General features: G+C 34.2%; 1 protein-coding gene across 5 annotated transcripts in view; it reads right to left on the bottom strand.

The window, feature by feature from the left end:
- Positions 1-18,818, bottom strand: part of LOC125059182 (forkhead box protein P1) — a 63,853-nt gene extending 45,035 nt beyond the window's left edge. For 3 of the 5 annotated variants that reach the window (XM_047663476.1, XM_047663479.1, XM_047663478.1), the window contains exons 1-2: positions 18,364-18,818; positions 127-306 (exon numbers count right to left, since the gene is read on the bottom strand). In XM_047663476.1, the coding sequence (XP_047519432.1) occupies positions 127-171 (45 nt within the window). In that variant the 5' untranslated portion in view covers positions 172-306; positions 18,364-18,818. Of the gene's footprint in view, positions 1-126; positions 307-18,270 lie in introns of all 5 variants that reach the window. The other 2 variants (XM_047663477.1, XM_047663480.1) reach the window with 2 other exon arrangements.
- Between the last annotated feature and the right edge of the window lie 9,002 nt (positions 18,819-27,820).

Below are 27,820 nucleotides of genomic sequence, written 5' to 3' on the forward strand. Positions count from 1 at the left end.
CGTGGCCAGGCTGTAACGGTCATAATGAGACGTTTTTGTTAAAAAAGGATACATTTTACATAGAATACTACTATTATAGACTGCTTTAAATTCAAGTTATAAATAAGCTACATTAAAAACACTTACCGCGTCACCTATAAAGTGGTCGTCTTCATCTCGCTGGAGACACATCCAGGTATCACAAATTCAACACCACAATTACATATAGAGTTAAAAAGTGAGTGTCTAGTAGAGCTCCCTGCGGCACACCTCTATCGCACTCTTGAAATGACTGAGCCGATACGAACCCAATGTTTTGAATACAATCTGTAACAGAACAGAAAAACAATAATAAACTCGGCTGCCAGTCACCAGTGGCTTAAGTACTTTAAGTAAGGGTTACGGTGTGAGCCATGTTTTCAAATGATATTGTAAAACCGTTCATATTACTAAAGCACTTGGGTTAGTTTCACAATACGCTATCAAAACAGATGGTGCATGCTCACATTCTTAATAGAATCCTAGATAATTTTAATGTTTTCTAAACATATACTTATTTTATTATGTTGCACCGTAATGTAGGAGAGTTGATTTAAGAATGGTTGAGATATTTAAAAATTTTAATGACGAGTAGGACAAAACTGAAGTCCTGAAGGTTTTTTTTTTCTAGACACCTTTTCTGCTTATATACCAGCATAGGAAAAACATAACTAGTTGATATTGCATCTAAAATTAAAATTGTTTAAAGCCTCCACTGGTCAGCAATTATAAAGATCCTGGGATTTTTACTCTGATCTTAAAAACTACTAATTTTGAATCTGCAACAAGTATTAAGAAACATTTTACTTTAAATGCATCGCCGTAATTGTTTTTAAATAACATCACGAAAATGTGACGCAAATAAACAAAATTACGTGATTTGTATTGACAGTTTTAAGAAATATCACGAACTGAGTTTTGTTTCTATTACTTTAAGCACGTTTAATTTTTGCATTTGATAGTAAATCGAAAATTTATAAACCATTTCTTACAACAATATTATTAGCCTAGAAACAAGAAAAAAAATATTAGCAAAGTAGTAAATCTCAGTAGTAGTAGTAGTAGAAATAGAATATATGATACTTTAGATATTTACCATACCATATTCGTTTATTAGATAATTCATCTTAAATTTTTGTCTGGTACGTGTCTGTATGTAGAACTACGTAGATAGCAGCTATTTCTGGATGAAAAAAAAATATATGTAAAAAACTACATATTTTTTTTATTTATCTCGGACACACGAACATAGTGTTGTACCTAAACACTAAGAATGCTAATAACATTACCTTAGTTTAAGCTAAAATACTAGCTAGCAAGTAAACTAGTATTGTAGAAACTTAACTTTTATTTTAGGAAAAAACTTTTTGTGAACTTTATTTTAGGAAAATAAATTTATAAAAATTATAAAATATAAGAATCTCTTAAGTTTTTTATAATAATAATAAAATATTTTAAAGATTATTATTATAAATTAGATAAATACCTCCAGCTTAGAATGCTGCAAATTTAGTAACCGGAAGTCCTGGGTTTTATTTCCGGGAACACAATTTTTTATTTTCTCTCAAACATCACACATGTTACAAAGAGGACAATCAGATACTTATGAAAATATGTAATAAAAAGGATATACATATTTGAAAATAATATGAAAACATAAGAAGGCGCAGCGCTTACCAGATTCATGCAACTTCCTCACAATCGAGTAGCCGACAATATCGCAGCAATAAAAATATATAAAAGATTAGATGCAAAAAAAACTTAAAAATTATACAAAAAAGCAATTAGAAACAAACAAATATAAAATTTATTTAACTAAACGCGGAAATGAAATTTACAATGTCGTAATAAACACAAATAAATTAGCAATTTTGTAAAGGTCATTATATATACAGGGTTGCCATATAAGAGTTATAATTTTCAAACTACATATATTCTTTAATTTATTTCATTTATATTTATATAACAAAAATTTATGATACAACTAAAATTTGTGATCCCTTTATAACCTGTATATGTTTAGATTGCCTAACGCCAACCAACATAAACAGCAAATTAAAAAACTACTTTTATATGCATTTGTCGTGCTCCTAAACAATACAGACCACAGCGGTTTTCTAATGTAACTTATTATGATTGTATTTTTTTTTTTGTAAAATAAAGAAATTAAAAAAAAAACTAGAATTCTGATTGTTGAACATGTTTGTTGTTATGTTTTAGTACGCAAATCTCAGGAATCTCACTCACTCTGAGTGAATTGACCCCGTTTGACAGATCACAACACCGCTGCTTACATCTCTGACGATCTCCACCTTGGTGAATGTCAGAGACTTCAGTACCTTTTGTGATAATTGGTCGGGTTCGTATTGGGTTGCGTTGACCTCTTTCATTTCATTTTCCCAGATCGTCAGTTGTATATAAGGCTATTTATCGTGTCACAGCTCGCTTAACAGCTTGTGCGTATTATTAAAATTATCGTTGCTGGCAATTTTCGAATGCTCAAACCTCACTATTGTAACTCAAAACATCCGCAGCATTAATAAAAACTTTGATAGTTTTCTAGTGTTTCTTAGCAGGCTGCAATTTAATCCTGATTTAATTGTTTTGACTGAGTGTTGGATTGATGACAATTTTACTGGTATCCACATAGATGGGTATTTATGTACATTCTCCCATAAATTTATTAACAAATGCGACGGAATCGTAATTTTTTATAAAAATAACATTAACCTCAATATAACAGAACCAGCCTTTACAGATGCAAACTGTTTAGTTACTCATTTAAATAATAATGCTGTCATCATATCAATTTACAGATCACCTTCTTTTTACAATGTTGATAATTTTCTCGACTCTCTCGAAAACCTCATTTTATCGTACAATGGACACCCTATTTATATAGTTGGGGATCTTAATATCGACATTAAGGAGACGACCGACGATCACAGAGCTCATAAGTTTCTTGAGTTAGTGAACTTTTACGGTCTTATACAAGGTCATTTCTTACCAACCCGTGGTGGTAACTGTCTAGATCATGCACTCATAAGATCACATTTGCAATCATGCGTGGCTGTCTGCCCATCTCAAGTAAGTGATCATATGTCTGTTATTATAGGAATCGATCAGACCAAACACCTCAATAATTTAGTTAAAGCCTCCCCTATGATGAGTAAAGTTATAGACTACGACCAACTATATAAAGATTTAGCAGGGGTCGATTGGAGCTTTCTATATAACATCAAAAATATAAACGAAACAGTTGATGCTTTTACAAGCACAATTTCAAGTGCAATTAATACCAACACAAAAATCATACATAAAATAAATTCTAAAAGTATTAGAAAGCCATGGATAACTCCTGGGTTGCTACGTTGTGTTAGACGAAGAGATTATCTGCATATCTTATCAAGAAAACAGCCTAACAATGAACCACTCCTAAAGGAATACACGCAATATCGAAACTTCTGTAATAACATCCTTAAAAACCTTAAAAATTTACATGAGACTGACACCATCCTTAAGAATAAAGATAATAGTAAAAAATTATGGAAATCTATCAAAAATATATGCCACTTAAACCCAACTAAATCCAATTCTAATAAACTTCTTGATCTACAAGAGAACCCTGAAAAATCTCTCGATATTGTTAACGGTTATTTCAGTTCGGTGGGTAATAAACTGGCTTCCGATATATTGTCTAAGACAAATCAGACTGAACGAGAACTTTGCCATAAAGTTTCGATTACCGCTAACTCGAATTCTTTTCTATTCCTTCCTTGTGACGAGCGAGAAGTTACAAAAATTATTAGCTCTCTTAAGCCTAATTCTGCCCCAGGTGATGATAATATTAGTAACCGAGTGGTAATTTCACTAAAAAACATTATTGCAGAACCAATTTCTTATATCTGCAATCTCAGTATTGAACAAGGTATCTTCCCTGAATCATGGAAGATAGCCAATATCACACCCATCCATAAATCAGGCAATAAAATGGAAATTTCAAACTACCGTCCCATTTCTCTACTCCCAACACTCGCTAAAATTACAGAAAAAATCATCAACGTCAGATTACTGAATTATTTGGAAAAAGAATCTATCCTTGCGAACAACCAATTCGGATTCAGACATAATAGATCTACAGAGGATGCAACCGCTGGATTGGTTGAGACCATAAGTTCCAAATTAGACGAAGGACAAAGGTGTATTGGTGTTTTTCTTGATCTAGCCAAAGCTTTTGATACTGTATCCAGACCACTGCTAATCGAAAAATTAGAAAGACAAGGAATTCGTGGAAATATCCTCTGTTGGTTTAAGTCCTACCTACTCAATAGAAAGCAGAGGGTTCGAGTTGATGGGTATAGCAGTCAACTGGAAAACGTTTCATGTGGTTTGCCCCAGGGAAGTGTTCTTAGTCCAACGCTTTTTTTAGTGTACATTAACGATTTATGTTCACTCGCACTCACTAATGCTAAGCTCTTTTCATTCGCTGATGACACAGCTATAGTCTTCTACTCACACTCTTGGGAACAAGCCACACGGTTAGCTCATTTAGGTCTTCGCCAAATCTCTCAATGGCTTTTAGATAATCTCCTATCCTTAAATACGTCTAAGACCAAATGTTTTCACATATCGAAATCCAGCAAACCAAACCCTGTTCCGCCTATTAAATTACACTCATGTTTGAACCTTCACAGCAACTGCAACTGTCCTCTCCTGGAACCCACTAAAACAACCAAATACCTGGGATTAATTATTGACTCAAGGCTTTGTTGGGGCCCTCAAATAAACTACCTATGTTCTCGAGTTCGCAAACTTATAAATGTTTTCAAACGCCTTAGAAAGCCTGCTGATCCACATACAATCAAGATAGTGTACACTGCATTATGCCAGTCGATATTATCTTACTGCATATCGGTTTGGGGTGGAGCGGCATTGTCTTCAATGCTGAAAATTGAGCGCACCCAACGTGCCATTCTTAAGATCTCATATAAGAAACCTTTCCGCTACTCAACTTCAAAATTGTACAATGAAACAAAACTTTTAACTGTGAGACAATTATATTTAATAGCAATATGCAGACTTTTTTGGAAACAAACACCCACCGCACCGCATCAAACAAAACGCAAACTCATATTTAAGCAACCCAAAACTCGCACTTTCTTCGCCCAACGCTTTTTCTCCTTCCGAGGCCCTTTCATCTTTAACCACTTCATTAAAAACAAAATTATCACTAACATTCCAAAAATCACACTACATACATTTACTAAACATCTCAAACGATATCTTGTTAACCTGTCGTATTCTGATACTGAAAATATTCTTATTGTACAAAAATAGTTTTAATATAAATGTGTAGAAATAATTAATATAACTTATAAAATACTGTTTTCATGTCAAAAGGAAGAGACTGGCTGCCCACGACACAGGGAATCCTAGTGTGGGGGCCAGTGCACTTTACTTTATCTAAATATCTTGTATATTGTGCATAATAAAGTTTTTTCTTTCTTTCTTTTCTTTCTTTCTTACATTCTAAGCACTCCTCAAAATCGACAGAAAGAACGTGACATCCACTTGTGGTCGTAAACGTAAAGAACGTAACGGAACGAAAACGTTGTTGAGTATAATATTAAAAGCGGCAACCCTATCAAATGCCTAAAACATGCAAATTGACTGGCGTACCTTTGAATATACACGTGTTGACAATAATGTTTTTTTTTTCAGTATTTTAAATTATACATTCATTATAGCGGTAACCAAGTATAGAGGCAGGTAGAAGATAAGAGGAACAATTCCCGTTTCTTTATTACAGTGTAATTAGGTCAAAGCTGTAATAAAACATATTGTACTTTGACCTACTCACTTAATACTTAAACTTCACCCCTGGATGGGGACCTCGCTCCCCAAGTCTTTCCGGCTCTCTTGGCCTCATCTGCAACTGTACCTACTGCCAGGTTTGCTAGGAATGCTTCCGCTTTTCTTTCGGGGAATCAGCGCTCCCAAAGTTGCTCATTGAAAATTTTCTTGGGCCCATCGATACCCATAATACGTCGGAGACAGTGGTTGACGAAGACTTCATAATGAAACTTATAATCTCATCAAGCTAAGCCATGAAAAAAAAATGCGGCTGCTTACACAAACTATTTGGATCCAATTTACGCTACTTCATAAGATCTATCTTATATTAACGAGTGACTTATTCACTAAAGAACGGTTAAAAGGCAATCAATAATTGCTACAACTCATCTTCAGTTATTCTCTATATAAGCAAAACTATACTTTATCTATAGACCTTTATTTGTGTACAGCATCTTCCTTTAGTCACTGCGTCAAGCCTCCTTGATTCGACCCAAGAGGTAGAACAATCATCTTATGGAATCATTCTTATGTAACCTCTAATAGACTACTTTAACTGTAGCTTAACATCTTACAAGTGCATACATCTGGTTAATCCTATAAGCGCGCAAACGCAATAATTTTGTGATGAAAAAATAAATAAATTATTGTTGTTCTGACCCGGGAATACTTAGTATAAAATGCACGATAATTAACATAATTTCCTAACATATATATGTATATACTTGACCTAACGGTAACCAGAGATCAAAACATGACACAACTAAACGGTAAGCTAAACATGAAAATGTTATTGAAAACAAAAACGTAATCTAATTCCACAACATGCCCGTTCCTTTCATAACACAAACAGTTTTTTTACTAGCTTGCACATTTGATAATATAAGTGAAAAGTTCCCGATTCCCCCTCTATCCCCCCAAAGGGCGTGGGAAATTGGTGCGTCTGAGCCATTGATAATTTTAGCTTATTGATCAGTCTTCTGTGCCTAACACTTCTGCGCGTTATACAGAAGCAGGACTGTCTGCGTCATGCTTCATTACACCATGATAATTGAAGAGTTGAATTAAAAATATACACTGAAGGCATATTACTGACATTAACCTCCAGAGATTCCACAAACATAAACGCGAAAAAGCTAATTAACTAAGTAAAACCTGCAGTCAAGTAAAATATTCAAAAACCTACTTTAACATTTTTAAAATTACGCCATCTCTTCGCCCATTACTGAACTACGTGCTGCATAAAAATGTGTAACAGCGCCATCTATATAAAATAACTCGAACTATTATTTTTTATCGTCACGCCTGTTGCACGGCCAACGATTGTTTACACAACACAAAAGACCCTTGTTTGTTTTTCGCTAGACGTTTCCTGGTTTGTTTTGTGTGAACTTGTTGTTGTGTGCGTATGTTTTCACAGCCGCCTATGTGTTTAAACGCACATACAAAATGTTGTTTGCACGAAGCAATAAATTGTCTTGAAGTTATGTGGTTATAACAGCTGAAGACTCGCGTTTAACTAGTTTAAAATCACTTAGATCGTTATATTTGAGTTATTGACAGTGATAAATTATTATTGACTATAATATTTTATCACTATAGTTTCTGCCGTACTAAATTACTTTTTTTGTTGTTGACAACGCTGTTGCGTCCTTATAGTTTGACGGTAGTCATCTTGATACTGATAATGAATATATAATTATAGTGAACTATTGATTATACGAGTAGCAAATAAGAATTATATAAGTTTGAATAGCTCTTTGGTTCGCTTTTAATGACAGAATAATGTAGTTTTTATATATATCTCAACAACGAAGCTCCAATGTGCTTCTAGATAAGCGTTGTTTGAAGGGGAATGACGGAATCAGATTGTGCAGTTCCATGGCACTTTCTCCGGAGTGCAATCTATAGACTAAAAGGCAGACAACTTAACTGAAAAAACTGTTTACTGGTTTAAAACCTCTTATGCTTGTATTTGGATGTAAATCATATAAAGTTTTTTAGATTGGTAGAATTTTTTTTCTGTAGTTTGACTATTGATTTGCTTGATATTACATCTTAATTGAAATCTCAGTGAAAACGTAAAACGAAACACACAGACGTAACACGAAACGTTGCGTTCAATCGTGATTGGTCTAAATGACATGACGTGACATGTCGCGTGTTACTCGTATTGGACTAAAGATATTGACCAATCACAATTACTTCCTCACCCACCTGATACCGGATAATAACGTAGATTCTACAACGAATATATACAATATCGTCTTAAGAATGATCAAAATGTTACAATTGTTGATACTAAATTTTAAATTAATATCAGGTGATCCTCCACCCGTTGCTGTTCTATAAAATACGCCCTTGAGTAGATCGTTTTGAAATACGATTTATACATGAAACCCCAAAACCCAACCTACCGCATATCAGCAATCAACAAACAATTTAATTGCTTGAAACACCGATAAGATGATTGTTTATAAAAAATCTTATCAGCGTTTATGTAATTATAAATATTCGCGAACGAATAAACATTTGAGATAAAAAAAATTGGTCAAGAACAAGTGCGATAAATCTAAAGTCTTAAACAGTTACAATAATTTATACATTTGATAATGAATGAATGAAATTGTAAAATTGAGTTGTCTGAATTTTTTTTATATAATTCGTACCCTTAATCTTATATGCTATCCTGCCGTTTAGTTCCCAATACGTCCACGGAGCGCTGCCCATGTTTTTAAATTCTAAAATTTATTGTTAACAGAACTATCAAGTATGGATATGGTCAGGAATTATATCTGAAGTTAGGAACAATAAATTAAATAAAAAAATGTGTTTAAGTATGCATTACAATGTGTAAGATTCGGGAACCCTTTTGAGTATAAAATACCTGTGTCAGGTTTAAGTATAAAAAGCTGTCATCTCAGCTTTTCCACTACAAAGTTAAATCAAAAGATATATCAACAATTTGAAAATGGAATTAAAACGGAAGTTTAAATCAGCACCCAGCAGGTTCCCAGCTCTTCCACTACAAAAGGTATTTAATAAATTTGAAAATGGAATTAAAACGGAAGTTTAAATCAGCACCCAGCAGGTTCCCAGCTCTTCCACTACAAAAGGTATTTAATAAATTTGAAAATGGAATTAAAACGGAAGTTTAAATCAGCACCCAGCAGGTTCCCAGCTCTTCCACTACAAAAGGTATTTAATAAATTTGAAAATGGAATTATTAAAACGGAAGTTTAAATCAGCACCCAGCAGGTTCCCAGCTCTTCCACTACAAAAGGTATTTAATAAATTTGAAAATGGAATGAAAACGGAAGTTTAAATCAGCACCCAGTAGGTTCCCAGCTCTTCCACTACAAAAGGTATTTAATAAATTTGAAAATGGAATTATTAAAACGGAAGTTTAAATCAGCACCCAGCAGGTTTCCCAGCTCTTCCACTACAAAAGGTATTTAATAAATTTGAAAATGGAATTAAAACGGAAGTTTAAATCAGCACCCAGCAGGTTCCCAGCTCTTCCACTACAAAAGGTATTTAATAAATTTGAAAATGGAATTAAAACGGAAGTTTAAATCAGCACCCAGCAGGTTCCCAGCTCTTCCACTACAAAAGGTATTTAATAAATTTGAAAATGAAATTGAAACGGAAGTTTAAATCAGCTCCCAGCAGTTTCCCAGCTCTTCCAGAAAAAAAGGTATTAATAAATTTGAAAATGGAATTAAAACGGAAGTTTAAATCAGCACCCAGCAGGTTCCCAGCTCTTCCACTACAAAAGGTATTTAATAAATTTGAAAATGAAATTGAAACGGAAGTTTAAATCAGCTCCCAGCAGTTTCCCAGCTCTTCCACAAAAAAGGTATTTAATAAATTTGAAAATGGAAGTAAAACGGAAGTTTAAATCAGCTCCCAGCAGTTTCCCAGCTCTTCCAGAAAAAAAGGTATTAATAAATTTGAAAATGGAATTATTAAAACGGAAGTTTAAATCAGCTCCCAGTAGGTTCCCAGCTCTTCCACAAGGGTATTTAATAATATTGTCTTTGATTTACATAACCTTTACACATTTAAAGAAAAAAGTTTTTTCTTTAAAGGTATTTAATAAATTTGAAAATGGAATTAAAACCGGAAGTTTAAAATTGAAAGCTCAAAGTCGCGTTCATAAAACCGTTTTAACTCAGGTACATGTTTGCATAGTATGTGTGAGGTTAGGAAAGCGAACCATTTTCCCATAGAGCATTGTTTGTTTCTCAACATAATTGCGTAAATGGTAAATAATTGCTTGTAACACAACGGCTCTATGTAGATTGAATGCTTGAACTAATTTGTGTTTTAAAAATACGTAAGGATTTTTATATCTTTCCAGTTCTGGAGCAAAATTATGTGACCACTATGGAGTATAAGGCTGAACAATGGAAGGGTAAATAAAGCCATTTCCTAACCACAAAGTCACCGTTTGAACGTCAGCAGTGGATTTATCTTTCCATATCCCAAATAACGCTTGCTCTTACAGTAAAATAAACCAATGCAGCATCTTAGGCTGATCACCTAGTTGATGCCTGACGCCAAAGGCCCAGAAAAGCGAAATATGTACTATGCCAATATTAATGACATACATAGTATATTATATAGGCCATATGAATCATGACGAGTTCATGCTTAAAGGTATTGAAATAGTTTTAATAACAATAATCACTATATAATATATAAAATTCTAGTGTCACAATGTTCGTTCCCATACTCCGAAACGGCTCGACCGATTCTTATGAATTTTTAATGCATTCAGTAAGTCTGAGAATCGGCTACTATCTATCTTTAAACCGCCTTAGTGATAAGGGATGTCCACCCCAAAATTTTATTTTTTATTTTTTAGACAATATTTTCAGTTTTTATTTTTTTATGATACAGCATACAGAAATACATACAAACCCCTAATTTTCACCCCTATTTTGTAGATAGTTATTTTTATTGAACTAAAAAAATGTTTCCTAGAAATAATATACATGGCAAAACTAAGTTTGACGGGTCAGCTAGTTTCCTATAAAATTGTTTCACACACTAGTATATTTCTTAGTGATTGTTCAAGTTATTTTATGAGTAAATTTCTAGATTTTGCAGTTATAAATCCTTTACCTCATTGTTTATATTAACTAACTAACTACTTTGATTCTTTTTGTTCATCATATATAATAATATCCACCTTTTTATTATATAGATGAGTTATTTACAATACAATTTAATGGGCGACTCTACCTTAATATCCTTTTTATTCTGTATAAAACAAACCAGTTGCGCTACAGCCATTTTAGCTCTAGGCCTCACATTTATGTCATTTCATGATCATTTGTCAATCTAATAGGCAAATAGATCAATCTACTGTGCTTGACACACGCCGTCGACTTTTTGTGTCTAAGACGGTCTCCTCAGGATGTTTTCCTTCAACGTTCGAGCGAATGTTAAATGCGCACATAGACAGACAGTTCATTGGTACTAAGCGGGGGATCGAACCTACGACCTCAAGGATGAGGCACGCTGACGCCACTAGGCCAACACTGCTCCTTTTTTGTTTATAATAAAGTTTTTTCTTTCTTTCTAGGTCAGTTCTTTCCATTTCTAAGCATTCTAATTGATTAGCATTGAATATAAAATTGCAAAATAGTTTACGCCTTTAGTCATTTATTTAAACTAACCTATCTCGAATAAACAGTCAATATAGGTATATCAGATAAGCCATAATGTTTATTTTAGGTGATATGTTTATGACGTAAATCATGATTATACATACTGCATTTGGTTTGTTAGTAAATATTTGTAATATACAAATCACTAATGAAATTATGAATATAGTTTTTCTTTATAATTTTTTATTGTCAACAGTGCCTGAACCACTATAAATATCAGAACTTAATATTCCTGCTTTGAGTTGTTTTATAAATGTCAAGTTTGATAATGCTAAACATAGATGGCGCAATTTGAATAAAAAATATTAATTTTATGTCATCTTCGAATCACAGGGACTCGACACGATCCGATGACCAATCACAAACAAACGAATGACACCATCAAACTCAAACTCAAAATAACTTTATTCATATAGGTAAACAAGTACACTTATGAATGTCAAAAAAGAAGTTAATTTAATTGTAAATTTACATTTACAACCAGTTCGCAAGTCAAGGGCGTAAAGCGGGCAAGAAGAACTGGCAATAAACTTTCCGCCACTCTTTTTAATTTTTGCCTTTCAGACAGAACATTCAAATCTCCTAGTACTTTTCAATTTTAGCCAATTCGATACCTAGTTGAAGAATAATAAAAAATCATATAAGTTACTGAGATAAAATTTGGTATTTTAAATAGAATACTCCAGGGGGGATGCCTATGTCCAGCAGTAGACTTGGACAGGCTGAAACAACTCCAGGTACTGTTAAAACAATTGAAGAAGTAATACTTTTTTTATTTTTCTGAGAATAAAGTTTTTCCGATATAATTTGGAATTTTAAATAGAGTAGGTAACTCCAGGGGAGAGGCCTATGCCCAGTAGGCGAAAACGAGACGACTCCAGATACTGAATATATATATATATATTATATATTTTTTTTTTGTGTTTATTTTTTGACGGTTTTTAAATAGATTACCTAGGTTTTGTTTGAAAATCCAGATCACAGCTGAAAAACGCTTAGTATCCAGCAACGTTTGGAATAAATCGTAAAGAAAACCTAATACACGTGTCTGAATATTTAGGATATAATAACGAGGTCGGAAGTATTGTTGATAGTCACTTATTTAGAATTCGAGGTTAAAACATTTTAGGTTGTTTTGTTTTATCAGTAGCAAGGCGCAATTTCGTACTGAAAACTAGTATAGGGAATAACAGATGCTTCATAATTAATCAAATCTGACAGCACTAATTTCTGTTGTCAAAATTTTAGTATGTGCATAACTCTTGATTGTTAAGGAAATCTCAAGACGTTAGACCAGTGATTCCCACCGTTTTTTGAATTACTACCTTAGTAGTTCTAAATCCTTATGCTTATAACATACATAATGTTTAATATTAAAAAATTAAATTGTTCACATACGTAACTTAAATTATAGGTTTTAGGAAGAAATCACTAGAAAGTTGTCAACGAAACACAGTAAGTAAATATTCAAAACAAATTCGATATATTTTGGAATAACCCTTACCAATGAAATTGCCCCCTTGTGGGCCCCACGTTTAGAATCACTGCCTTAGACCCAAAAATCGACCAAGTTTAATAGGCGTAATTGTCTATTAAAGAAAGAGGTTGCATCTGAGGGCACAAAATATGGGATATCGCTCCACTGTCTGACACGGCTTAGTGTGTGACACATACATGTGTGTAGTACACATACACAGTAGTCTGTCAAACGTTACACCAATATAACCTTGATATCCTTGTTTAACCTTGTATTACCATTTTTTCCAAGGAATAAATCGATAAACAACACTTTATAATCAAATTATTCATTTATGTACACAGAAATGAAAGATATATATTCCTTCATGAAAAGAGCCTACCAATAATGTAAAGGCCGGCAACACACGCGCGTGCCCTCTAGCGTTGAGTGTGTAGGGCACTTAACATCAGGTGAGCCACCTGCCCGTTTGCCCCTGTTAATAAAAAACACAAAATACACTTCCATGAAAACCTAAAGTGCACAACATATTGAACATATAAATAATGTCTTTCAGTGTAATATTTTGTTTAAAAAAATTTTTTATTACTAATCATAATAAGTAACGCAATACAGCGAAATGCTGCCAGCGTTAAAGGTACACTGCCACAGGGACCAAACTTTTTAAATTTGTTTTGATTTTCTTTTTAATTATATTTATTATTACTTTGTAGGTTAAGAAAATTGTGTAAATACTGTATATTAGATTGTTATAAATAATATAATTACATAATAATATTTAATATATAAACTATAAAACAAAAACTACCTGCATTTGAATCTCATTTCCTAACCTATACTACAAATGTTTGTTGTGTATTTTTGCAAGGCTCACGATAACGCTATCGCCCGTCACGCCTACACGCGTGCGAGCACACATAGACAAGCTGTGTCGAAAATTACCTACTATAAATAAGAACAGAAGCACAAATATGTCTGATCTGTTATGAACAGTGATGGCCTAGTGGCTTAACCGTGCGACACATACGAAATACGCTTACATGACTGCGATTATGTATTTAGGGTGAAATGCGCTAACGAAGTTATTCAGGCCTTCTAGACACTGCGGACTTCGGGCCAGTTCAGGCTAGGCTGATCGAGGATTCTTCTTTGAAGTTGGCGGAAGAGTGTACAACCCTTCCTCCGCGTTGGTGGCCCAGTGATTTCAGAAGAAAAAAGAATACTTATACACTATTAACAATTATTTCAGGACTATTGAACTTAGATTATGGTTTAAGCTTGAAACTGAAATCCAAGTACTTCCTCCACATCCGCTTTTAACAGTCGCTCATACGGTGAAGGAAATCATGGTGAGGAAAGCGTCATGATCCAGAATTTGTTGATCACCTTATCGAGTTAAGACCTCGACCTTTGTTAGACCTCCCGAAATTATATCATCCTTTAAAAAGCAACTATATTGAATACATCAAGAATAACGCTAAAATTTCTACAAGATTATAATCCCATTCAAGAAACTGAGTTCACTTGGCTTAGGCCCGTGTGCAACAGTGTACCAGGATTGATTCATTCAATCCTGAGCTAAAGTAAACAGTTACCAAACAATAATATTCTTTTCTTTCCTTTAGATATACAGTATTTAAAATTTTCTTAACCTACATAGTAATAATTAAAAATTAAAACAAATTTAAAACTTTGGTCCCTGTGGCAGTGTACCTAACGCTGGCAGCATTTCCTCGCTGTATTGCGATACTTATTCGTTGAGTGAGGAAAGCACCAGCTCTGGGGTCACCGGTACTATCTACCAGGCGCCAACTTTAATCTTTAATTAGCGCCGGTTCATGGCCCAAGAGTCTACTCCAAAGGGAACATAATCGAAGTTGAACGAAAAATATATATGTATCATATGTAGTTTTAGTTAGACTAACAATTCGGTCTTAGTTGCTATGCTAGCATTGGTTACTAAAAAAAACAAAAGACTCCTATAATAGTGGGGCATGGACAGCATACCTACGTTTTAATATGTGCGTGTTCTTTCTAATCAACTGATTAGGATACCTCCCTTCCGAGGAAGGAAGGAAACCGTCAGTTCGGGTCTTGGTACACACTGCACTGCATACCCTCGGCAAGCCCCAAAAGCAATCTGAACGTGTTGTTATACTGAATACGGAGCGTATTCAACGTCTTCTGGGTAAAACTTATTTTATGCACAAAGAATCGGGTTGGAAAAGTTTGATAGCTGCCTTGCGATTCTGTAACTCACTTTTCGAACTCACACGGCGGTTTTCTCATCGGCGGTCGCTCTCAAATCAGTCGTGAAGCAGTCATTTAATGATTTGGCATTCTGATAAACAATAAACTACAAGCTCCCACCTTATCCCACCCAATCGCAAGGCTGATTTTATATTGTTTTGTATAGTTAAAATCAAGGATAATCTTAGCGGTGCCAATTAAATTTGAATAGTATTTACCTAACTTAAAGTTCATATTTGCTCTCGTCTACAGTCAGGGTATCATGGAATCAGAGTGAGATTCAGAAAGGAACGGGCAAACTATGACTTCCATATATCCAATACATTTTTGTCAGACGTCAAAAACAGACTTTGAGACCATGTTGAAAATTCCTCTTCCAACTAAAAATTGGCCCATTGTATCTGTACTAATTCGGAAGTCCTAGATTCATATCCTGCATCAAAACTTATCGTTAGAACATTTTAGATTTCCGTTATTATTGTCGTAATAAATTGAATTGTTTTGCTTATTAAAACGCTTTTGGTTCATAATAGGTTTCAAATTCCAAACATTGCCTATATGTTAAATTATTTCCAACATAATATATACATATATATAATTAAGTATACCGTATTTACAATTGTTTTTTATTATTACTTTGTAGGTTAAGAAAACATAATATATTATATGTGAATTTTCCAACATCTGAGATAAAACACCGCTTTTGTGTGTAATCAGTAGAATAAATACCTTATCTAAGAATTAAGTACTGGAGATGTTTATTGTGCAAACAATTTAAAAAATAAACAGTGCTCTCCGCTTTTAGAAAACCAGTTTAGACATAGATTATCAACAATCATGGTATAAAGAATTATCTTAATATTTATTTTACATATGTACGCGTTAATTATTATTAGATAATACGGTTTTCAGGGTAACGTTCCACCTTGACATTAGAACTTCCACGACATCTTTTGCACCACCCTTCAGTACAAACAGTGGCCATAGATTACCTCAGTGAGGACTTAAGGGCCTTCAAGGGAAGACTTTAAAGCTGTTACATGTTATCTATGTTACCCGTAACCATAAACAATGGCCTTCAATCAATAGTGTATCAATTCAAAGGAAATTAATTTGTACTCCACAGATTAATGAAAAATACAACTTGAACAGTAAAAATGTTATTACGTTGTATTCAACAGGATACACGAAAAACGTTTACACGCTTGCTACTGATTATGAAAGCTTTGATTTGGCTTTAGAGAATTTCTAGTAATATTTTAAATGCAATCGGATTAAAACCAATTTCAGAGTTGTGCCCAGCAACGCATTTGCAAGCCTAATGGCATGGTCTGGGGCGGCGGTATCACTTAACATCAGGTGAGCCTCCTGCCCGTTTGCCCTCTGATATCCTGCTGCGCTTCGCTGTGGCACATTGTGATTGAATGGTTGAAGACAAAACAAAGAATACATTTCATATAAGTATAATTTTGCAATACTTGTGAAAAAAAAAAGAATAATTGAATTAGTGTTAGTGCACGTTAGTCTTAGTGCTAAAAAGTGGTAAGTGTGTGTGTACTTATACGTATATACACGCGTTAGAAGTTATACTTCTTTGGCGTAACAAGATAAAAAACTTTTTAATTTTTTTATTTTTCGCCTTATTCTACGTTTGAAGAAAAACGACACTAACAATAGAAAAAAGGTTTTTAATACATTGAAAGTTTTTTTATAACGCATTATCTAGTTAAATAACAATACATAATTGAAGAAATGGAATTTTTTTATTTTAAAATGTTGACTATGCTAACTTCAGGGTGTCGGTTTTTCGTGACGGTGTGCGTGCGTATCATAAAAAATTAATCTCATCTTTTATCCTTAACGCGCCAAAAGAAGTATAACTTCAATAATTGAAAAAAAAAATAGTACACAAGACCTGAGTGTCTTACTGAGATACTGTAAGTGTTATAGAACACTTTCTTATGATAAATATTTTCATTACTAAATTATTACGTTAGATTTAAATTGCTTATTAGTATTAAGTTAGGCTAGAATCTACATCATAATGTTCCAGGATGTTTGAGTGAAGAAATACTATATAAAAAAAAATTTTGTTGAAACAAGCAAATTATTATCTGCGAAACCATATTTTTTAAACTTTGGTGTAGCGTTACCCGTCTAGTTTTTGCATGACCTCGATTATAGTCTGTGAATACATATATTTAAATAATAAATTAATACCTATATGTATGTTTCATATGTCTGCTTTTTGTTTACGTATATAATCAGAAGCCAAAAGGGGCGTGTTTAGCACTATAATAAAAAATTTGGTATGCATAGAAAATGTTTGTAACATTAAAAAGAAAATTTATCGGAATAAAAAGTTTATTAACTTAACTCGGTTTAAATTATAACAATTAAACTACTTTTAATAATTAGTTTTACAGTCAACTTTTTAATTTTTCATTTTATGTGTACACGTTAACCTACTAAACGGTTTCGTATGGGGTTTTCACAGTGGAAAAGACTAACTAAGTCCAACTTACAACCCAAGTGATGAACTACTTATATCACCCGTAATGGGGCATAGGACACATTATTTCAGCGGGAATCAAAACCAGGACCTTTTATACAACAATAAAGTATGCGAGTGAAAACGTTTACATATGTTAACGTTTTAATTAATAAGTTTGAAATATCTTATTTTTATATGGGATTCGAACCCCATACTTCCGCAATAAACGTTCCCCGCAGATAGCTAGTAATTTTTCATATCACTCTACAATTCCCTCAATTTTATCAACAAATACATCCGACCTGCGTTTCGTGTTTACATGATTTATTTGTATCAAATAAGATTTTATATTCCTACACGTGCCATGACGTCACTTTTCTTCAAATAAATTTAAAAAATACTCGTCAAGCTTCGCCTAAATGCATGACAAGTCCCTCCTCGTGTCCCCTCTTAAACAAAGTGACAATAAACACACACATAAATATTATTTGTATACTCACACATGCAAAGAACCGGCTGGGTATTCGGTTTCCCGCCACCGAACACATAAACACGAACAAACAATACACCAACACAAGTAAATTTAAACTCACCTCAAAATAAATCCATTAGAAAACACACTTGTTTAAACATCTAGTATACCGCTTAACCTCGAAAACGTAAAAAAACATTGTTCAATCTACACACTGCCATCACACACGTTCCCGCCAAAATACGAACTTTCAAAATGTTCCCGCGTCCAAAAAGTATTTAATAGGTCTTTAGGTGAACAAACTTCGCGAATTTTTCGACGTTTCCGCGAGCGATTGTAACAAATACTAGAGCGAAATGGAGGCCCCCACAATTATTAACACGTCGTGATAAAAATAAACTATGATTAACTAAGGATACGCGGAGACAAGAGCCGGCCAAAAAATACTGATTTAAGAGTCGCTTCCGATTTGAATAATTACCGAGCGAACATAACATATAGTTGTCGTTTCAAACGTGCGTTAAAACTGAGTCGAAAGGCTCGCCCGTGGTAGAGCATAGCGCCGAATAAAATAAACAACAATATACCTAAATAAGCGACGGGCGTGGTGTAGTGTGCGTGTGCACTGTTGTGTGCGTGTGTAAACAAGGGGCGACCTGGCTTGAATGACATCCCGACAATCAACTACTACTTACTTCCTTTTTTAATTGTCTGTGTCCAGTCTTCAAATTGATAAGTGTCAGTGTTTAATTATGTAACTGTTTTTGCGAAATCTTTACGTTTGGGTTCGACTGGACAAAGCCATTGAGTCTATGGGTATATCCTGCGTTCTGTAACAAATAAATGTTATATTTAAAGGTGAGAATTTATTAAATGACTGTGAAAACACGAAACTAAAACTAACAAAATTGTTAATTGGTACATGCGAATTATAACAAAATTACGCTTTAACAATTAAACAATTTATGAAGGAAAACCATATTTATATTTTACTAGTATCTTATAAAGAACATAAAATAAAAATGTCTAGCCCACGTAGCCCCATTCCACCCGCGAGAATAAACATATGACGTCATTGTCGGGTAAACAAACAAACAAACACATGCGCGCTCATGTTTCCTTAATACAATTATTATTTCGAATGTGGTCGCCAAGCGGAGAACACGCACATTATGAATTATTTTTAACATATTAGCTATTTTAAAACGATAAACGTATCTAAGATTACAATGTTGCTTGCTCTATGATTACAATTACACTTTGAACAAGAATTAGGAATCGGTTTCTTTATCTATATGAAACGCATTTTACTTCAGTTCTTGTGTATGGACTCAATGACATTTCATTTCAGCGGGAAATCATAGAAAGGCCATTTTGACAGTTATAGAGTCTAGACTCTGTGGAATATATCGGATTCTTAATAGCTCAGGTAGGTTTGAGGGAAATGAAAACTGTATGTAAAGAAAAAAAAATATCTCTCAAGGCTGCATCCTATCCCCGACCCTGTTTATTCTGAATATCAATGATATGTTGCAACTTAGCAACATTCATTGCTATGCTGACGACAGTACTGGGGATACTCTTTACATTGGCCGGGCAGTTATCGATGAGTACCGGAAAAAACTTGTGCCTGAAGTCGAAACTCTGCTACGTGGAGTTTGTTCACCATATAATATAATGCTTATGTAATAAATACCAAAAAAGAACAATAAAAACAATAACTAACTTTAAAATATAATAACTAAAATATATTATTAAAAGGAGTCCCTTAAGGCAAGGTTCCGAAGATACTGGCAGCGTTCCCCCTTTGAATAGCTAGACTAATTCTTTGTCCGACGTAGCCGCCAGCTCTTCGATCTCCTGTGATGTCGACTAACCTTTTTGATATTTCCTTTTATTTAACTCTAAGATGACACAAGTTTGTGCGTTTTTCGCTGAAAATCACTTCACTTTTAGTCGGTATTCCACTCTTCGATGACACTCTCCATAAAGCTTCAGCTAGCATTGGGATACAGGGCGTTGACATATCAAATCACGTTCAGTTTCGCGGTCATTTAAACGGAATGGCTACGTTAGCCTCTAAGAAGTTATAAAGCAACTATATAAAGCGCAAATTCGGCCTCACATGAACTACTGTACTCACCTCTGGGCGGGAGCTCCCCAGTACTTCCTTCCGCTTGACCGTATTCAATGAACAGACATTCGAATCGTCGACGACCAGTCACTTTCCGAGCGGTTTGATTCCTTGGCGTTGCGTAGAGATGTGGGATCTCTCTGCATCTTCTACCGCATTTACCATTGAGAGTGTTCAGAGGAGGTGTTCAGACTAATACCTGCAGCTGAGTTTCATCATCGGAACTCAAGGTAGAATACAAAATACCATCCGTATCACCTTGACGTCCGTCGTTCCACAACTGAGCGTTTCTTAAGGCAATTTCTGCCGCGCACTACTGTGTGGAACCAGCTACCCACTGAAAGATTTCCGAACCCATTCATCTTGCGCTTGCGAGCCTTCTGGCAGTTTGAGTGTCCATGGGCGGCTTAACATCAGACGAGCCTCCTGCCTTTTTGCTTTGTACGACTCGTAGCTATTACTAACATAACCACGAACTTTATTGTTTCGCCTTAATATGATTTTTTATTTAGCCTACCTTTTTAGTACTTACCAATGTGTGGAACAATTTTCTATGCTACCCCATAGAGATAATTCGCTTTTCCGGTAAACAACTGGTTTTAGGTTTCAACAATTTTTCAAATTCGTCTTCGAGGTTTGCGCTTAGCAACATATTTTGCGATATATTTTATTTATAGAACAAAGAAACGGGCAGGAGCGTTCCTATTGAAGGATCTGATGTTAAGTGATACCGCCGCCCATGGGCACTCAATAGCAGAGTGCTCGCGAGTGCGTTGCCGGCCATTTAAAAATTGGCCCCCCAGAATACGAAGGGTAGCCTGTGCGTCGATCACCGAATACCGGTGGACGCCCAGAGGGGGATTCTCGACAGCGGAAACGTGTGGTACCCTCTGGGGTAATCTCTCTTCAGACTTTTTAGGGTATTATGGGCATCTCGTTTATATAGTTTAATGTGTATCTCAGTATGCTTGGGGTTGGCATATGACACTCTAACAAATATGTCTTCTAGTGCTGTGTTTAGGTCTTTTCATATGACGGATTCTGCGTTTTATTATATTTCTAAATCTGGCTCTTAATAAGACAAAAACAACAATTGATTGAGTAATTACCATTTTTTAATTATTTATTGTTGGAGTCTTGAACTGTTTGAATCTATTTTTACTGTCAGTAAAAAATACTATAAAACCAACTATATAGCTCCATTTTAAATATTCATATAGTAACTATTTGCAATATAAATTCATTTTTTTTATACTTAACTCCTACACGTGTCTGTTTTTTCTCAATGCTAACAAGTTGCAACTGTTTTTGTGGTACTTTAAACTTTTGGCTATAAATTTGAAAATTACTTGGAAGATATAATTATTTCGTCACTCGAATCAACAATTATAATTATATAATTGACACGCTATTTAATACATACAAAAATATATATTAAATAGCGTGTCGCACGTCAGGGCATTTATTTTGGAAATATAGCTGATGTATACCTACAAAAGTAATTTGAAATATGAATATGGAGTTACAAAAATACATATATGTATATCATTGCTCTTTATAATATTAGTAAAGTAACCCCACATGGAGACCTGTTCTCACCTGAGTGGGAACTCCGAAGTACCACTTCCACTTGACCGTATTCAACGAAGAGCTGTTCGAACAGTCGATGATCAGCCACTTTCCTAGCAGCTTCCCTTGGCGCTGCGTAGGGAAGCGTAGAGATTTACCATGCAGAGTGTTCAGACTAATACCTGCAGCTGAGTTTCATCGTCAGGCGTTGAGGCAGAATACGAAATTCCAACAGTCGAAGATTCCATCGTTCCACAACTGAGCGTTCTATAAGGTAGTTCTTGCCGCGCACTACCGCTATGTGGCACCTAAGTATTTCCGGATCAATTCAACTTAGGGTCCTTCAAGAAAAGATCGTACCCAAATTAAAAGCAACCGGCAACGCACTCGCTAGCCCTCTGGCATTGAGTGTCTATGGGCGGTATTACTTAGCATCGGGTGAGCCTCCTGCCCGTTAGCTCTGTTCTAAAAATAACCCTTTACACAATTCCCGAATAAACAACAACATATACATGGAATACATTGGAATGTCAAACACACCCACCGTACTCCCATTGCTCCAACATATTACCATTATTTTCGAAATTTGTATAACTTCTTACAAGCTAAAAAATACGACTCTGATGGGGCAGTCGTAACCGCCTTTAAAGATTTTATTGATTTCCGTCCGAATGTTTTCTTTAGTAAAGGGATCAATTAACTACCTATAAGATGGCAAAAGTGCATAGTTAGCAATGGTACATGCTTTAATTAATTAAATATATTCTATTTAAAAAAAACTACTTTTTGTTCCTCAATTTCATAATATGTAAGGACCTAATATAGCAATAAACGGGGAACGCTGCCAGTATCTTCAGAACCTTGCCTAAAGTGACTCCTTTTAATACATAATAATATATTGCTTTTTGTTATATTAATGTTAGTTAAGTTATTTTTATATATGTATATTAATAAATGAATAATATAACATTTATGAATATCTATGTATTTTTACTAGAGTTTATATTTTCCACGCAGGTATGCGCAACAGGAAACGAGCCGACCTATATAAATATTAGACAAACAAACAAACGAATGCTTTCTAATTTCTGTTCGACTCATTTTAACTTTTTGTTTTATGTTATCTAGCATTTGACTTACTCTTCTTAGAAGGGTTCATAAGATTAATGGATAACTGTTAATTTTATTAAATAACTTAATTTATTATTGTTCTATAACCCGTAGATGGGGCAGAGGCTGTCCACATTAAGTCCTCCATCGCGTTCGGTCTTGAAAAGTCAAAAGTCAAAAATCATTTATTCATGTAGGTGAATGTACACTTACGAACGTTCTCAAATCAAGGGCATAGAACGGAAAAGAAAAACTGGCAATAAACTCTCCGCCACTCTTTTCAATCGCCAAGTTTTTTGTTTTACACAACGTTTATAAGGAGCTGCAACCATTACACCATGTTCCACATGACATCTTAAGTAATAAATAATAATAAATTAATTAAAAACAAAGATTTGTCCTCTATCAGCAGGAGGCATGGTGAAATAGGAGCACGCACTTATATTCTCGTGAGCCTCGTAATTCACCTCGCCCCAAGTCTTACCGGCTCTCTTTGTCTCAACAATGTACACGCCAGGTTTGCTTGGGACAGCCACGCTTACGTTTTGGAACCCCAATCTGTGGGGATATAATTGGAATCTCTTCGGAGTGTATCGGCCTATCCAATTCCTCTTACGTGCTGTCTAAAACTTATTGTATAATCGTTTTATAATATTTTTTTTTTAAATTTGGACAAGCTGTTAATACATTCCTTTAAATTTCTGCTATACAAACATTACCTGTCCACAATGTATCCCTAACTTTCGTACTAACTACTAATTGACGTGAGACTGATTAAATTTTCGTGATTCATGTGCACTTTTTATTTTTCATGTTTTTTGTTCCTGTTTTAGTTTTGTCATGATAATAAATTCTTGCTATCCTTATCTAATTTAATAAAAAATTTTTCACAGTCGCCTGGAAGAGATCGCTCGAAAGCGATAAGGCCGCTAGTTGCCCAGTGCCCTCCTTTTCATTTAATTATGTTCAATTTTTACTATGTTAATGCAACGAACGCCACTTTTGGACTGAAAATAATATCAAATTTCTGGTCTTTAATAATAATAATCTCTTTAATAATAATAATTCAATTGTTACCAGCAGTAACATTGTTACTGTATAAGTGTGTAAAGCGTTTGAATGGTGAAACTTGGTGTTAAGTTGGTCAATAATTTGGTACTTCCGGTAAAATTAAATTTGTAGTAGTTACAAAAGTAAGATATTAAAATAATGAACGCTATTATCTTTTACAGCCCTCCGAGGGCGTATTTGAAAGTAAACGCACGAGAATGATTCAAATATACTAATATACCAATGGCGCTACAACCTTTTTAGGCCTGGGTCTCAGATATACCTGTTTCATGATCATTTGTCAATCTAATAGGCAAGTAATTGATCAGCCTCCTGTGCCTGACAATGCGCATATAAGTCCATTGGTGCTGGGTTCGAACCTAAGCAATCTATTACGTTCCAATTAGATCTATTATTTATTTAACTCGTGGTTAAGTATTGTTAAACTCGTAATTCTAATTCTAAAGTTTCATAAATTAAACACAATTACGAAACCATTTAGGTTTGATAAGTATTTGTGTAGCCATTATTTATTATGCCTAAAGTTAAATATTAATGCGGACAAAAAAATGGCAAATTTCAGGGTCACGCTAAGCAATGCATACAAATAAGGCTCATTTTGTTCGCTGTTCGGTTTCTAATAAAAAAAATTACGTAATTCAATTGCTATGGCTCGTGTAATTTGTATATAATAAATTAACAGCTGTAATATATATAATATAAAGACTGTATTTACAATGATTATATAAATACTGTATGTACATAGTAATGATAATATTTAAAAAATTTAAAAAGAAAATTAAAACAAATTTAAAAGTTTGGTCCCTGTGGCAGTGTACCTTTGATGCTGGCAGCATTTGTTCGCTGTATTGCGATACTAATTCGTTGTGAAAGGAAAGCACCATCTCTGGGGTCACCGGTACTATCTACCAGACGCCAATTTAAATCTTTAATTAGCGCCTGTGTACTTGAACACGGCCCAAGAGTACTCTATAAAAGATAAATTATGTTATATAATTATTTTCTCTAGTCTGACATTACGTTGCGCCTACTGAATGCTGTCTTCGATTATGTTTTTCTCGACATTATCGTATTGGCATAGTCTGTAAGGATAATGTATGTATTTCTGTAATAAAGAAATAAAATGCCGAAAATATTTCTATCATGAATAAACTGTTATTAATATTATATATTTGGTAACTGTTTTCTTTAGCTCAGGATCGATTAATGATCCTGGTACACTGTTGCACACGGGCCTAAGGCAAGTGAACACAGCTTTTTGAGGGCTTTTAAGCTTTTAAGCTTTTAAGCTTGTTGATATTTGCGGGTTATACTTGTTGTATTTAATATACATATAAATGGATTTCGGGAGGTAACAATTTGATAGATTCGTGTGAGATTGGAATTATTCCGGTCGTAAATAAGTGCGAAAGTGGTAATTATATATTATTTTATTATTATGATTATTTTTTTTTTAAGACAATTCACACCAATTTACCAACAATTACACTACAATTTAGTTAAGCTGGTGAAGCTTGTGTTATGGGCAACGGATACACATACATATAATAGATAGATAGACATATAAATACATATTTAAACACCCAAGATCTAATCACAACACCAAATGCTCATCACATCGATGTTCGTCTCAGCCGGGGATCGAACCCGGGACCCATGGATTCGCAGTCAGGGGTACTAACCACTAGACCAATGAGTCGTCTAATTGTACGCCTTCTCTATCTGAAACCGTTTCATTAAATGATTTTTTTTACATAAATAAAATATAAGTTATTTACCCACGTTTGTATGGGACGCGGTGGTGCGAGTTAGATATTTCATGAAACATTCAAGTTAATACTCTTCTTCTTCTTTGGGTACCTCTCCACTGAAGGTTAGGCGTCAACCCTTCAAACGTCTTGTCCTGTACCAGATGCAGAAACTCTTCCACAGTTGCAATACCCTGAAATATTTAATAACCTGAAAATTATCAATCTTATTACAAAATGGGACTTATCAAATCCGTATCATCAGCCTCTATCATCCAGCCAGGTCCACGGACGGAGGAGCTATGGTGGATCATACCAAAAAGTGGATCTATTCCTTGGTTTGTTTAGGCCGATTTATTTACCACGTCTGTATATATGTACTGCGTACGTACTTTTTATAGGCCGGCAACGCAACCACTAAATTGGGTGTCCAGGGGCTGCGATGACAGACCTATTTAGGCGTCCCGTAAAAAAAAATTAACTAAAAATATTGTAAAACTATTTTACATAATTAATATTAGTATAATTAGTAATAACATTACGCTTCACAAAAAGCTCGCTCTCCGGTAAAGATACATGTGTGTACTTACTACACACTACTAATTGATCAATCAATCAAAAATCATCAAAAATTGTAGTTTATTGAATTTAAAACGTTAATAAATAGCTATCGCATGCCTGGGGGGCTCAGAACAGATCATAAATTAAATTGTATTTAACGCTTGTCTAATATGCGCGAGCGCAATATTTCACGAGACAAGCTTTGTAAGGTTTACGTGTTGATATGCCCATTGTTTGTTGGTGTGGACGTATTGACAGATCCGTGCGTTTTTTGAGGCCCACTTTGTGGAGCCCCGGTCATGTGGTGCCTCTCCATTCTGTGTATGTGTTTGCTTGTTTGTAAATTTGGGCCTCTTTGGGCCTTTAGATAGTACATAACTGTCATGTTATTATAATAATTGATGAGTACATATGTACCTATTGTTTATAGTCCAGGCATCTATATTTTCATAATTTTAATAAATAAGATATTTAAGAATTAAATGAGAATTTTTAAAGAATAAACCCACAAAACAAGTTATTTATATTATTTTTTTTCCTAAAACACAAAAGTATAGAAATTATCTTATAAAATTGTATAATCATTCATTTTAATTGCTTTTATTAATGATAAATAATTATTATTTTGGGACCTAAAATCACCTAAATATTAGGTGATTCCGGCCCAGTTTTATTTTAATAATGTCGTAAAAATCGCACACGTGTAAGTTGTAATGAATTCGTTACACAAACATTGAAATCCTAATCTATTACGTATGAGGTTTAAATAATAACTTAAAAATTGAGAATATTTAGTTGTAGATACAGGATTCTTACACTGATACAATACAAAGCGTTTTAATCCGATAACACGTTTTTTGTCTTATTGATTGAGTGTCAGGTAACATTCATTCATTGTAAAGTGACATCTAGCGTAATAATATTTATTGCTGGGGATATATATCTCGTAGTTCTAGATTGATCAAATAGATGGCAGTGTAAACTGTAAACTATATACACACTAAATTTACTCAAATTAAAGTTATGCAAAAAAAATTTGTGTGTAAATTTCTAGCGTGATAATTTTTATTTATTGAGACATTTAAACAGTAACTTACATCTAAATTTTAATAATTATATTCTTAATGTGTTGCGGCAACATCGAGACTTTCCCTAATCACAGTGTTCACATTTTCGAGAAAGTTCCCTAAATAATACGTAATAAGTATAGACACACGAACGAACAAACATATTTAAATCATCCATGGAAACTAACAACTTTTTGCTCGAAAAGCCTAGATTAAATTGTACATATAAATCTATATATTTTTTTACTTTTTATCTTCAAATAAGGTTGAGTCTCAAAAACTAAAACTTACAGTTCTTGGTAACTATGGCTGAAAGTA

Source organism: Pieris napi, chromosome 19, assembly GCF_905475465.1.
Source record: "Pieris napi chromosome 19, ilPieNapi1.2, whole genome shotgun sequence".
NCBI classification, from domain to species: Eukaryota; Metazoa; Arthropoda; class Insecta; order Lepidoptera; family Pieridae; genus Pieris; species Pieris napi.